We start from the raw sequence: 15666 nt of genomic DNA, 5'->3' as shown, positions 1-15666 counted from the left end.
TGTTTCCTTCCTTTGTTGAATACATTACATTTGTGATTTTCAATTCATTAAGATTTTCTCAATTCTAATGAGGTTTTGTAAATGTGTAAACTGATCCGTCACCATTTTGGGCTGCCAGTGTTTTAGGATCTGAGGATAAAGGCCATCAGGTTAAAGACATTCAGGAGAAAGCATTACAATGAAAGAGAAATAAATGTTAAAAGATTTAAGATAAATAAACAAGTACAATTGCATTGTACATGAATGACGCCAGACCATGTGGATGAAATGAATTATTTCTGAACTGCAAATTCTACTGCACTGACTAGGCTAAAATCTACAAGGTAAGGTCACTGCTCTGCTCCACATCAAACTCAAATAATCAATTCGCTGATACACTGCAACATGCCAATGTCTCAAACAGAACAATATTGTACATTTAAAATTCATCAAATCTCTATGAAATGTTCAAATGCATACAATTTCACACTATTCTCACCTTTGGGTCCCACCTGTCCTTTTACTGAAACGTATGCCTGCCAAAAACTATGCAAAGATATTAATTCAAGACGAAGTTTGATATAAGGTGATGTTTTCACAACTTTAAAGCTAATGGCACCTTTAGGCTGAGGCCTACCATTAAGGAAAAGTAAAAAATTTGGTGTAAATAATCCTCCTATACTGAGTGGGGAATACTCTAATTAGAAAGAAAATTCCTTTATTCTGTTCACATGCTGAAGGAAGTTAATAATGCCAAAAAAGATCCACACACTTTATCTGTCAAAATAGTTTATTTGTGTATTTACGTACGCATTATTTCTGAATTAATTGAGACTTGCTTTTAAAAGGTAAAGACAACCTAATAAGTGTCCCAAAATGCAACAAAAAGCATTGCAAATTGTTAACAGAATTGTTTTCAGTTGCCCCAATAGAATTATGCACCATTTGTTTACAACCTTTGAGCAGAATTAAAATAAACAAAAAACACCAAAAGGCAATGTTTTTTTTTAAATCAGTGCATATTATTGCAAAATTATTGTGTTCATTGATCCACTATGAGGTGGCAGTTTAATATGAATATTCTGTGGTTACTATATGGTTCATAGTTTCTCCATCTTTAATGCTCAACAACTCACACGTGGCTTTGCATTCAGTGCCAGTTATTATTACTCATGTGTTCAACAGGTTTTCCATTTTATTACCAATGGCTTCCAAAGTGGTGATCCATCAGTCCAGAGCCTCAAGTTAATTAAACCACAGCTGGTCAGAAATGCCAACTCAAACATCTGTGTCCATTGTAGTCTTCTCTGCTGACTTGCAGCTCATCCAAACAAAATAAACATGGATTGAAATAAACTATTCTCCCATGGACACACTTTAACATTTGATGTGTCAGGAACATTGGCAATCCAACATGGCTTTTCAAAGTGAAAAGTTGTCAAATTTTCCAAGCGCAACTCTCAAGATTCAGTGTAAAGTCCTTATCTAGGGGAATTTTTCTTGCTGTAAATGCTTCCAGCACAAGATCAGGAAGGGTCTTTCATACTTAGTCCTTGGCATCTCCAACTCCATCAGGATTGATAGCAAACATAGCTTCTGCCTCAGGCAAACAAGGGGAGTCGTAAATTTTACAGATACGTGTTTCACCTCGACCTTTCCTCAAGTACAATCTGAAAATAAAATAATGAAAAGGTAGACAAAGGTGATATTTTCTGATAGATAAATCTGTAACTAAGGTACAACTTTTAAATAACATGGGCAATGCCTTTTCATCTTTCATTATCCAAACAGATTTGGTCCCTCGAACTAACTGAGCACATCTGCTGTTTTTTTCCCCCACACCAAAGGAAACTTTAAACAAAAGCAGCTGGTATGTTCAGTGAGAAGATGAGCCAAATAAACTATAGTGGTAAATATCTGTTTGAGAAGTAACTTCTTTTAATGATAAAGATGTTGCAAATTGGCCTGAGCCAGAGTTTGGAAGATAATAAACCAGAATTGCTGCTCATCATCCAGCAATATCTGAAGGAAATTCATCTGAGGATTGGACTCCATTTCTATGGTGGATTAACTTGTTTGCAAATCAGTATTTTAACATTAAATAGCAACATCAATGCAGTTATTTAACAAGATATGGCTTTCAAGACAAGAAGAGATGGCAAGAAAATGTCTACTAATGCTGACAATGCCAAGTTCCCTCAGAAACTGCATTTATTTTGCATCTTTAACATAATGGAGCAGATCTTAGATCTTCTGTGGTCATGAAATCATTGGGCACCTAGTGCCGTACCTCAATTTCTGCCAGCTTGACCTGAGGTGCGATCTTCTGCTGTAAACATGGTTTCCCACAAGCTACAGTCAGAGGATAGCCTTGACAACTGGCGAGGTCACATCTTAACAGCTCATTAGTTGTCAAAGATGTCAGTTTTTAATATTTGTGAATATCTTTAATATTAAAACATTCAAAATCTCTTGTAATTTTTAAATATTTAAACAACAAATCTGAGAATTAAAAAAACAAAAATCACCCGGCTACCTTTCTCCTCTCCACTACACCTGTTTCAAGTTTAACCTATCAAGATTTCGCAGTGATTTCCCAGCTCAAAGCATTGAAAGAGATGCACAAGCATTCAGAAATTCAACTGTAGGATAGCAACCTTACTAGTTACCAAAGCTATACCATGAGTTCAGCTGGTTATATGTTGTCTTCCAAGTCAATATGCTTAAAACAAAAATGAGAACTGGGAAGACCATAGAAATTCAAAATAACCATATAACATATAACCATTACAGCATAGAAACAGGTCATTTCGGCCCTTCTAGTCCACACCAAACTAAGTACTCTCCTCTAGTCCCACCTACTTGCACCTTGCCTATAACCCTCCATTCCCCTCCCACCCATATACCTATCCAATTTTTCCTTAAATGACCAAATGGATCATGACACCACTATTTCTCCTGGAAGCTCATTTCACACAGCCACCACTCTGAGTAAAAAGGTTCCCCCTCATGTTGCTTCTAAACTTTTACCACTTAACTCTGAACCTCTTGTTTCAATCTCTCCTACCCTCAAAGGAAAAAAGCTTATCCACATCAAATCTATTTACCCCCTCATAATCTTAAATACCTCTATCAAATCCCCTCTCAACCTTCTGCACTCTTAAGGAATAAAGACTTAATCTGCTCAATCTTTCTTTGTAATCTAGATTCTGAAACCCAGGTAATACTTTCGTAAATCTTCTCTGCACTCTCTCTTCCTTGTTGATATCCTTCCTATAATTCGGTGACCAGATCTGCACACAGTATTCCATATTTGGCCTCACCAATGCCTTGAACAGTCTCAACATCACTTCCCAACTCCTGTATTCTATGCTTTGATTTATAAAGGCCAGCATACTAAAAGTCTTCTTCACCACCCTATCCACATGACATGTGGACAGGGAACAATGAACAGTTATTCATAGATCTTTTCTGTTCCATTGCATTCCTCAATGCCCTCCCATTTACTGTCCATGTCCTGTTTTAATTATTCTTCTAAAATAATTAAATAATATGCTTCACACTTATCAGCATTAAACTCCATCTGCCATCTTTCAGCCCACTCTTCCAAGCAGATCAAATCCTCCTCCGATCTTTGAAAACCTTCTTCATTATCCACAATTCCACCTATTTTAGTATTATCTATATATTTACTAATCCAATTTACCACCCCATCATCCAGATCATTAATATGAATGACAAACAGCAAGGGACCCAATACAGATCCCTGAGGCACAGGGATCCAGTGCTTATTTCCAGCCTGACAAACAGTTATTTACTACAACTCTCTGGCATCTCCCTTCCAGCCACTGTTGAATCCATTTGACTACCTCAAAATTAATACCTAGCAACTGAACCTTCCAAACTAACCTTCCATGCGGAACTTTATCGAAGGCCTTACTGAAGTCCATATAGACAACATCCACTACTCTACCCTCATCAACATTCCTAGTGATGGATTTCACAAAATGTCTACCTGTGCACCAATAGAACAGGTGACATGATAATGAATAGGGTGGTGAAGAAGGCTTTTAGTATGCTGGATAACAAAACAATAGATGTTGCCATCAGCTTAAGCACAAACTAATGCTGGACATCAAGAATTTTACCAAGAAATATGGTCAGGTTTTAATACAAGTATTGTAGCAGAAATCCCACCCAAGAAATATCCTGAACTGTTTATAGAACTATTATCAAACAACAATTTGACCTTGAGCAACACAATGATAAAGTTAAAGATTGGTTAGAGCTATGATTTAGGGACCATCTTAGTAAAAGAGGGGAAAATAATAAATTCCAAAATTATTGATCCAAGTAGGTGGAAAAAATAAAATCCAATTAAAAACCAATCAAATTTTGAGGGACCCTGGAGGTTTAGAGATGCTGCAATGAAGACAAGCCCCATCGGCAATAGAAAGTTTTAGTATCTTTGAACAAATTGCCAAAGGATATTCTGGAGAGAAATGGAAGATCAGGGGTAAATTCCTATTGGTCATTAAGATGATGGATGACTGGGAGCATTACTGACCACAATTGTCCACATCCCCAAGCAAGGGCAGGCTTAACCAGCTGTACAATAGAGTGCTGGAGGTTGGATTGTGTTGGTTAAGAGCTCAAGCTATTGGTGTTAGCATGGACTGAAAACAGGTTTCCACACAGAGTTGGAATAAATGAGCCTTTTCAGGCTGAAGTATTCCAAGAATTAATTCTTCGCTCTATATTTACTTTTTTTCCATTAATGGCCTTGAGATTGCAAATGGGTAAAGTTCAGAGGGACCTTCAATGAGAGGGTTATCCTTTCAAGAAAGGCTAGACAATTTGGGTTTGTATTCCCTGAGGTTTTACAGGGTCCATTTCCACTATTAGAAGAGTCACAAACAAGGGATCTCAGCTACAAAATAAGGGGCCAGTTTTTAATATTGAAACACCCGCAATATTTTTTCTTTCAGTGGAATCTCTGAAATTCTCTGTCTCAGAGGGTGGTGGATACTAGATCATTAGATAGATTTAAGATGAAGATAAATATTTAAAAATTGATTAATTGAGGGCTATGGGAGCTGACATAGAAGAGGAGCTGAGGCCGGCAATAGATCAGCAAACTTCAAGGACTAATGGCCTACTTGTAGTCTTCTTTTCCTGAGACTTCAGATTGGGAAAGAAAGACAGGCAACATTTTAATACCAAGTTAGAACAAATTGAATAGGGCAGAAAATCAGTTTATATGGATTCAAACACAAACTGCGATAGATTTGGAAGGTGCAAAGTATTTGTAGAATCTTTAGAAATATCAGAAAATTGCCCAAACAAAAGAGAACTTGGGATGGTTAACCTGGGTCAGTTGTGGGTTTAGTTCGCACTAAAAGAGACCACAATTTTGGCCAATACTTATAAATACCAGAACAGCCTAACGTCTTTGGAATTATCTTCAGTAGGGTACTAAGGAAGATGCTTCAACTACCTGTTGTGGGGAAGTGAAACCAGGCTTTATCTTTGTATGCCTGAATAATGATTGAACAACTATCTAATTAACCAATGGAAAAAAAAACACCCCAAGACTTAATGTGGTCTAATTAAATTGAGCAATGGTTAAAGATAGATAAATCCCCCAGCCCGACATGCTATTCCCTCGGACCTTGAGGGAGATTAGTGTAGAAATTGCAGGGGCCCTGGCAAAAATATTTAAAAATGCCAGAAGATTGGAGGGTAGCTCATGTTGTTCCGATATTTTAAAAAAACTCCAAAAGTAAACCAAGAAATTACAGGTCTATTACATCAGTAGTAAGTAAATTATTGGAGGGTGCTCTGAGAGATCGAATATATAAGTATTTGGACAGCCAAGTGCTGATTAAGGATACTTAGCATGCCTTTTTGCATGGTAGGTCGTGTTTAATGAATCTTACAGAACTTTGAGGTTATCACGATGAAGTAAAGGCTGTAGTTGCTGTCTACATGGACTTTAGTAAGGTCTCTGACAAGATCCCACGTGAGAAGATTCAGACACTAGGTAACCATGGAGAGGTTGCAAAGTGGATTCAAAATTGGCTGAATGAGAGAAGACAGAATGGTAGTGGATAATTGCTTCTCAGACTGGAGGCCTGTCAGTGGTGTGCCTCAGAGATCAGTGGGGATCATCATTGTTTATTGTCTATATCAATGATCTGGATGATAATGTGGTAAATTGGATCAGCAAGTTTGCTGATGACACTAATATTGGAGGTGTTGTAGACAATGAGGAAGGCTTTCAAAGCTTGCAGAGGGATCTGGACCAAATGGAAAAATGGGCCAGAAAATGGCAGATGGAATTTAATGCAGACAAATATGAGATGTTGCATTTTGGAAGGACAAACCAAGGTAGGACACACACAGTAAATGGTAGGGCTCTGAGAAGAGTGGAGGAACAAAAGCATCTGGGAATATAAATACATAATTCACTGAAATTGGCATCACAGGTAGATAGGGTTGCGAAGAAAGTTTTTGGCATCTTGGCCTTCATAAATCAAAGTATTGAGAATAGGAGTTGGGATGTTATGGTGAAGTGTACAAGTCATTGGTGAGGCCAAATTTGGAGTATTGTGTGAAGTTCTGGTCACCAAACTACAGGAAGGATATCACTAAGATTGAAAGAATTGAATTGAAAGAGAAGATTTACTAAGATGTTGCAGGGTCTTCAGGAGTTGAGTTACAGGGAAAGATTAAACAGGTTAGGACTTTATTCCTTGGAGCATAGAAGAATGAGGTGAGATTTGACAGAGGTTTGCAAAATTATGAGGGATATAGTGTAAATGTGAGCAGGTTCTTTCCACGGAGAGATGTATGAGAGGACAGCTTTAGGGTAAAGATTTAAGAGGAACTTTTCACTCAGATTGGTGGGAGCGTAGAACAAGCTGCTATTTGACGTGGTACATGCAGGCTCACTCTTAGGTTTTAAGAATAATTGGATAGATACATAGATGGGAGATGTCTAGAGGTTTATGGACTAGGTGCAGGATGACGGGACTAGTGGAATAATATTTCAAATGGCCTTTTTTCTGTGCTGCAATGGGCTGATATCGCCTCAAACCGTGCATCTTGGCGCCTCACAGTTCGGCGGGCTGCAACCTCCTTTGAAGAAGACCGCAGAGCCCACCTCACTGACAAAAGACAAAGGAGGAAAAACCCAACACCCAACCCCAACCAACCAATTTTCCCTTGCAACCGCTGCAACCATGTCTGCCTATCCCGCATCGGACTTGTCAGCCACAAACGAGCCTGCAGCTGATGTGGACATTACCCCTCCATAAATCTTCGTCTGCGAAGCCAAGCCAAAGAAGAAGAAGAAGAAGAAGTGTTTTATGGTTCTATGGATAGATGGCAGGTTTTTTTTTGCCCCAGATCTTCCCTTGGATTAGTGAAATACCGATTTTGAATTTTCCCAATGTGGCCAAAATGACAATATCAAGGAAAATAAAAAATGTTTTAATTGTAAAAAAGGACTTAGCAATTTATTAGGTAAATTAGTCCATTAAACCAATTCATGTAAAAGTTCATGCAGATTTTTAAATACCATACCGCAGCTTCATAGGGTTGTTCACGTGATTTGTCATTGTGAGTTTGGGGAATACTTATTTTTTTTATATATAAATGAAGATTTTTCTTGGTGTGAAGCCTCTTCTTGTCCTAACTGCAGCCATTTTTGTTTACTGCAAAACTCACTTGTCCCAGTCGTCAGCACAACATTCATCTGTCCCTTTCCTCAATTTATACTTGTTTATTGTATCGTGTTGCTTTTGTTGTTTATGAACTTTCAGTCTTTTTAATCTTGCATTTTTTTTAAATCTTCATTTGTAACTTTCTTCCTTTTTGAATTTGTTGTAGAGTTAGCAGTTTTAACATTTTCAAAATCGTTATTATTTCCACCTCAATCATCATCTAGCACTTATGCTTTGTTGAAAATTCAGTACATATTTAATCAAAGATTGAGCTTTGATATTGCTCTTTTGAGAGAAATAGGACATAATTTACTTCTGTATAACTGTATCTCAACAAGGGATTCACTGCTTCCAAATACAATGTCAAACTGAGAAAAATAGGAAGAATAATTAATATTATAACAATTATGCTTGGATCTTGTAAAGATTCAAAGTAAAACTTTAAAATAAATGGTCAACTCCACTATCTAGAAACTCATGAACCAATTTTTAAATAGTTTTACAAAGGCTAAGAGCCGGACATCCTATAAGCATTGTCAAAACACAAATGTCTGTAAACATGTACTTGAAAGAAAGATCTGTTGTCACAGAAGGTGTAATGATCATCTTTTAAATTCCACTTACCTTGTTGTAGATGCATGGGCAATGATGTTTCCACCAATTGGCTTTTTTGGATCTGCAGCAAACATGGCTGCCCCATCAACCTGGGCCACCACCTGGTTAGTTATTACAACAGCTACCCCAAACTAGAAAACAATTTAAAAATCGTACCATGTGGCACAAATTAATTTAATTACATATTATAGAAATCACAATTCTTTTATTTTAGTTTGTACTTCTCTTTTGGAGTAACTAAATATGTTCAAAATGGAAATATTAACATAGTAAAGCCAAAGTAAACAGTTTTGCCAGCAGAGCTAACCACTATTTATTTATATATATACATCTTCTAATCAATAAGATATATTTTAATCTACCATGAAAACCACAGAAAATTGTACTGGTTCATAGCAGTTTAGTAACTTTGATTTTGAATGGACCCATGCTAATCAATGATATCGTTCCTCAAAATGCTAATCAACTTCCTTCAGTGCACCCAAAAAAGAGCATCCATTTAAATCCGTGAAGAGATTTGACGGGTAACAATGACAATCATTTCCTTTGGACAAGGAATCAATGATTTTGGTCAATTACCACAAAATAAACAAATATTATCAGCAAATGTTCTTGCAAGGAATGCTTTGCTGAAGGGCCTGTTTCTGTCCTACATGACTGAGACTTTAGTGCTTGATGGTCCAAATGGACTCCTATATTGCAACTATTTCACAAAAGACAAGCACTGAAATATTTTCAATTTACTTTTTAAAAAGTAAAATTTTCAGATGATCCGATTTTATTTAATGAGAATTCATGTCACTGCATAACCCACCCCTTGGTTCATCATTCATACAAAATGGATAACTTAAACTCAAAGCAAAGTTCTATTTTTTTGTTCCCAAAGCTTTTGTACAGACATTTGAATCACATCTCTATATCAGCACCGCCCAACCTCCCCCAAATTTACTTACTACCAATTTTAGCATACAAAGTGAGTGCAAATATGTAACCCAAAATAGGTGATGGCTTACCTCATCTGCCAGTCGCAACAACATCCGTAAAAACCGTGCAAGATGCATCTGCCTAGCAGATAGCTCTCCCCTACCAGAGTAATCTGTCCTGTACAATGCTGTGGCACTGTCCACAATTAACATAGCATACCTGCAAAGAGGGATACCAACTTTAAACTGCTTTCAACAGCGAACTCCTTATAACATAAGCATAGAAATACTTGAAGCAAATTGCTCACACTATTTTAATGCTCAGACAATTGCATTGATAATATTAGAATCAAAACAAACTGCAGATTCTGGAAATCTGAAATAATAACAGAAAATGCTATGCTGTATTGTTACGAGCCCAGAGGACTCCAAAACCCAGGAGCAACAGAAATTCACCAAGACAAATAGGTACTTAAACAAAAATTGCTTTTAATTTTTTTTAAACATAAAAACAGGATCAAACTTTACCTTATTACTATTAACTTAACCCCCTTCTAATTCTAAGCACACGTATACGTAATGTGTAGATGTTCAAGAAAGTTCTTTGCTTTAATAGTGCAATCATTCACTTCTCATTTCTCCAAGTTCACCGGTATCATGCAATTCTTATGTGCACAGAATTTAACATTTATGAATTTTCACCAGGCTCTGGTGCTTAAAGGTAAACAGTTACTAATCAGGAAGATTCTAGCTGGTTTCAGAGAGAGAGATATTTGTTGCTCATTGGACTCACACAAACTGATTCCCTCTGATCAGTCACTTCAGCGTCTTTCCGAAGAAACTTGCCCCATTATGGGTTTTCCAAATTATAATCTCTTCTTCCAGGGCACCACAGAGTTCATCTTGTTTCCCTTATTTCAGGAAAAACACTTTCGCCATCCATTTCCTCTTGTAAGGAATACAAGGGTTTTCAACCGGCTGAACTCAGAACTCACAACCCGTCTTCAAAATGGGGTTTTCAACAAGCCTGCCAGCTTGCCATGTTCCAGCCTCCAAAAGCTACTGCAGTACTCTAGAACTGACTTCTCTCTCTCTCCAAAGAATCACGTTTTTTCTCTGTTTGCAAAACCACACGACTCCTCAAAACAGCAAACTGCAATCAGACAGATTGCTGGCACCAAAATCAGTTTCTGAGCCTGAACATGTGTTGCTTTTAAAGACAATAGTCCATTTATTCCAATTAACACCTACTTGTGAAGTCTCCATAGGCATTATTGAAAGTTTCTGTAAAGTCACTATGGGCATGAAGTCTCTGCTTATGCATAGCTCTTGCATTTCAAATGAGATGTCTTTTGTGAAATGTTAATCTGTTTGTGAAGTGATTGACACTAAACCACCCCCCCCCCCATCTCTTTTAAAGACATATTTATATATAATATAAAATACAACCCTTAACAGTATATAGTTTGCAGGGGAGACAGCATTGCCTTTTGGTAAGAGGTGCAGAAGCCTGAAGTCAGACATATGGCACCTCAAGGTTCACATATTCCTCCCCACCCCACAAACAGCTAATGAGGGTCTTGAATCTCACCCATCCTACCCTAAACATAACATCCAACAAGACCATTTGTCTGCATTTCTGACTCTGAATTTTAATTATTTTTTTCTTTTTACTTTTATATTTATCATCCTTTATCTTCCTCTTTTTTGTGTGTTTTGTGTTTTATATACCTGGGAAGCTAAAGCAAATGAGATTTTCTTTAAAATTTGAAACTTGTACTCCTGTATATGTCAATAAACTTCTTTCATTCATCTATGGAAATTAAAAATAATTAATGTCCCTTCGATGCAGAAATTATCAAAGATGCTGCTTGACATCCCAAAAATTTCTTGCATTTTCTATTCTCATTGTATTTTTAATGTTTTCTTGTTAAATTGTACTGACTGGAATTTACACGGACTGTTATCAGACGTTAAATAAAGACATTCAAGTCATTTGAAAATTCATTCCCGACTTACTTGGAGATAATTTTTGGGCACAGCAGTTAATAACATACTGCATTGTAAAATGGGATGCCAGTCCTTTAATTAACATCATCATCATACACCCACTACTTAGCAAAAAAACTAATTTAACTGCTCTTTACTCCCCCCCCACCCCCCAACCCCTCTTTAATTCCCAAGATTTTTCTTCCCACATAAGACAAGCTTATGCTCTACTTTAAATACTTCTACTGATCCAGCCAAGATTCTCGGGCAGAAAATTCAAGAGATTCATCACACTTTGTGCAAAAAAATTTCCATGCAACTCTGTTTTAAGTGGCCAGCTCCTAATGTCTGCTTGACAAACACTCGCCATTAGTGAAAGCATCTCAACATCTCCAGCCTCCTCAGATTTTGTATCTTTCAATAAAGTCACTTATTTTTCTAAACCCCAATATAGACCCAAACAGATAAGTTTGTTGTCATGTACAGGGGTACAATAGATAAGAAGATTGGCTTATCAACTGTATATAGAGGTGCTCAACTTCAGGAAAGAGGTATAGAGGTATAGAAAACATAACCCTCTCATCCCAAGTTTAGCAAGCAACTCCTGGTAGTCTTACCCAAGAGGTCCAAAACAATATTTTCTTTACTCATCAATTAAGTATCAAGCCTCTTATTTACAGTGAGGTGCAGAGTCAAGAGAGGAAGAGAATTATTTATTTATGCTTCCAAGTACTTTATTGAGGTCATTTATTAAATGCATTACTTGACTAGAAGTACATCCAAGTAATGCATTGATAAATTACCTCAACTTTGACAGAGTATAATTAGCATTTCCTATATATATCTTCCAACATATTGATTGACTGCCAATTTCACTTTTTTTTTTAAATGGTAATATTTGCCCTTCAAGGTGATTTGGATAAGGGAAGATTCACATCCAAGCATACAGGAGTAGCTCATCAAGCCTGTCATCATTTGAAATGATTGTAGCTGATCTGATTGTACTCTCAATTCTGCCTGTGGTAGCTTTTCACCTTTTCATTTAACATGTATCTATCATGACCATAAAAATATTTAAAGAATCTTCCTCCACACCATGAAGAAAGTAATTCCAGAAATACAAATCCTATGGAAAAAAAATGTTTATTTTATGTGCAATGCACTTTAAACAGTAACCCTTAGTTTCAAAATCTTCTGCAATAAGAAATATTTTCTCGTCACAATTCCTCAGAATGAATTATGTTTCAATCACATTCTCTCTTCAAAAACCTTAATTCAATTAAATCTTTTCTGAACTGCTTTCAACATTTTTTTTTAATCCTTCCTTAAATAAGAAGGCCAATCCATTCTGGATGTAGTCTCATCAGTGTCCTATACCATAACCTCCATAATTTGTTCAACTCCCTTCTCAAACAAAATGGTAACTTTAATTTCTTTAAAATATCCAGACCCTCTGCATCTTCTCTTCACTTCAAGAATGTTTATTTTTCTTGCAAAATTGGCAATTTCTCATTTCCCAAATTTTATTCAATTTGACAGATTTCTGCCCATTCATTTCTTCTTTGGCTTGGCTTCGCGGACGAAGATTTATGGAGGGGTAATAACCTATCTATACACACTTTACAGGTTCCTTAGGTCTGCACAACTTAGTTCCCTTTCTTTGTACTGCACATTTATTAACTCTAGCTTTAAAGAATTAATGTAACCAATTTATGTTCAATGAAAAAAAGTTGAGACACACATTCCAATCCCTATGGTACAAATCTCAATACATTTATTTTATCTCACAAAGTTTGCATAAAATGATACCTGGATTCTGTCATCATGGCAGATGCTTGATACAACAGCTGGGTCTGATGATCGGTGTTGAAAGCCCGAGCATATGCAACATTATCGAGTACATCACTTCCTGAAAGGTTGTATCTGACAGATACAAGAAATTCAGACTCAAATAAGATTGCAAAAGGAAACTGAATTTAAATTGTAGCAAAAGCCCAATCATATGACTTCTAGTCATAAATCTTTTTCCCTTATTACTTTAATATGATTCCTGATCAGTATACTATCTTTTTGTTTCCTGTTCCAAAAATTAGTAGCAAGACTGGTGCCAGACTAGGAATATCAACAATTCAACAAATAGACAAGGAAATCACACGTGTAAATTTGCTCCAAGACCATATTTTCTGGAATTTTCTATAAATCCTACTCCAATTTAAAGATAGGGTGGCACAGTTAGCGTAGTTGTTTGTGCAACGCTATTATACTGCCAGCGATCAGGACCAGAGTGCGAATCCCATGTTGTTGGTAAGGAGTTTATACATTCTCCCCATGTCTGCGTGGGTTTTTCCCAGGAGCTCTGGTTGCCTCCCACTGTTCGAAACATATCAGGGGCTGAAGGTTAATTGGGTGTAATGTAATTGGGCGGCACGGGCTTGTGAGCCAAAATGGTCTGTTACTGTGCTGTATGTCTAAATTTAAAATTTATTGTTGACAATGTCTTCCAAGAAGCCTTCCCCATTTCCAATTTAACCAAGATAATGCAATTATCTCATCTTACAGACAGCTCTCAAATGCAGAATAATAAAAAAACAGCAGCATCGGCACACTAGAAGGCCTGAATGGCCTGTTTCCTTTACTGTAGTATTCTATGATTCTATTGTATTCAGCTGAGAAATACAGAGCAAGATTCAAAGATTAGTCTCTCTTTCCCAAGGCAAGTGTGTCAGTCTTGGTGAGACACTGGCGTTATATGTTTCACTGGAAGGATAGTACAAGTGAAATCAGCGTGTACACAGATAGGTAAAGGGGCAAGAGTCTCCAGAAATATTAAGTGAGGGTGAATGAGAAAAAGATAACTATATAACAACTACAGTACAGAAATAGGCCATCTCGGCCCTAGTCCCTTCTACCTGTTCCCTGTCCATAACTCTTCAATCCCCTCACATCTCATCCAACCTTCTCTGAAATGATAAAATTGACCCTGTTGCAACCATCTCTTCCAGAAGGTCATTCCACTCAGCCACCACTCTCTGTGAAGAAGCTTCCTCTCATGTTACTTCTAAACCTTTGCTCCTTAACCCTTAATTTATGACCCCTCGTTCCAATCTCAGCTACCCACAAGGGGAAGAGCCTATTCACATCAACTCTGTCTATTCCTGTCATAATTTTAAATACCTCTATCAAATCCCCCTCAACCTCTACGCTCTAATGATACAAGTCTACTCATCTTTCTTTGTATTCTAGATACTGCAATCCAGGCAACATTTTAGTAAATCTTCTCTGCACCCTCTCTACTTTATTGATAGCCTTCCTAGAATTTGGGGACCAGAACTGCACACAGTATTCCAAATTTGGCCTCACCAATGCCTTGAACTGTCTCAATATCACCTCCCAGCTCCTATATTCTATATTTTGATTTATAAAGGCCAGTATACCAAAATGCTCTTTACCACCCTATCTACATGAGAATCCATTTTCAAAGAATGATGAACCGTTACTCCTAGATCTCTCTGTTCCTCTGCATTCCTCAATGCCCTCCCCTTCACTGTATGTCCGGTTTTGATTATTCTTCCCAAAATGAAGCACCTCACAGTTATCTACATTAAACTCCATCTGCCACCTTTCAGCTCACTCTTCTAAGCAGTCCAAATCCTTCTGCAGTCCCCAAAAACCATATTCACTATCCACAACTCCCCCTATTTCTCTATCGTCTGCATATTTTCTAACCCAATTAACTGAAGCTGTCATAAACATCTTAGGAGAAACAATATATGCATGGATTCTAAAATAGCAGGAAATGGGATTCTGGGGCTTGCTTCTTCAAATTAAGCTTTCCTTTCTCTGTGAACCATTTAATTAAATTTTACACCTTTCCCACATGTAAACATTACAAGTATAATTTGAGAAAAATACCAACCCAAGACATTTTATCAGCAAAGCAAATGTTCAAATTCATTTTCCCATGTTAAAAACTTTATGACGACCATTAACATGCCCTTGATATTGTCACATAGACATGAAAGTATTTACTCCTTACTTTTGAACCAGTCAGATCACATAAACCTAGATTTCAAAAATCCAATTCAGTAAGCTTCCCAATAAGATGCATATTCTCTTGCAAATCATTCTGGAAACCTTGCTGCATCTTCTCAATTGTTTTTACACCATTTCAGATCATTAAAAGCTCAGATCTCAAAAACAAACAAAACTGATAAAGGCAGAAAATGGCACTTTCCATAGGTTACCCTTATCCATACGTTTAAAAAAACTACCCCATTAAGTTGAACAGAGGGGAGAGATGTGTATATGTAAGTGCCTTTACCCTACCTGTGCATATCAAGCTTTAGAATATATTCCTAATTACCTAATTACCAAATTATAACCTCCATTTGAATCTTAGCAAATGAGTATTCTGCTTTGTTTTCAAAAAAAAA

General features: G+C 36.9%; 1 protein-coding gene across 2 annotated transcripts in view; it reads right to left on the bottom strand.

The window, feature by feature from the left end:
* Positions 1-751: 751 nt before the first annotated feature.
* rad51 (RAD51 recombinase) overlaps positions 752-15666 on the bottom strand; it is a 62998-nt gene continuing 48083 nt past the window's right edge. For both annotated transcript variants that reach the window (XM_069917214.1, XM_069917215.1), the window contains exons 7-10: positions 13043-13156; positions 9335-9464; positions 8331-8452; positions 752-1649 (exon numbers count right to left, since the gene is read on the bottom strand). In XM_069917214.1, the coding sequence (XP_069773315.1) occupies positions 1526-1649; positions 8331-8452; positions 9335-9464; positions 13043-13156 (490 nt within the window). In that variant the 3' untranslated portion in view covers positions 752-1525. The remainder of the gene's footprint in view (positions 1650-8330; positions 8453-9334; positions 9465-13042; positions 13157-15666) is intronic.

Source organism: Narcine bancroftii, chromosome 2 (assembly GCF_036971445.1).
Source record: "Narcine bancroftii isolate sNarBan1 chromosome 2, sNarBan1.hap1, whole genome shotgun sequence".
NCBI classification, from domain to species: Eukaryota; Metazoa; Chordata; class Chondrichthyes; order Torpediniformes; family Narcinidae; genus Narcine; species Narcine bancroftii.
The sequence above is the reverse complement of the archived record's forward strand: the minus strand, read 5'-3'. Positions and strand labels throughout refer to the sequence as shown.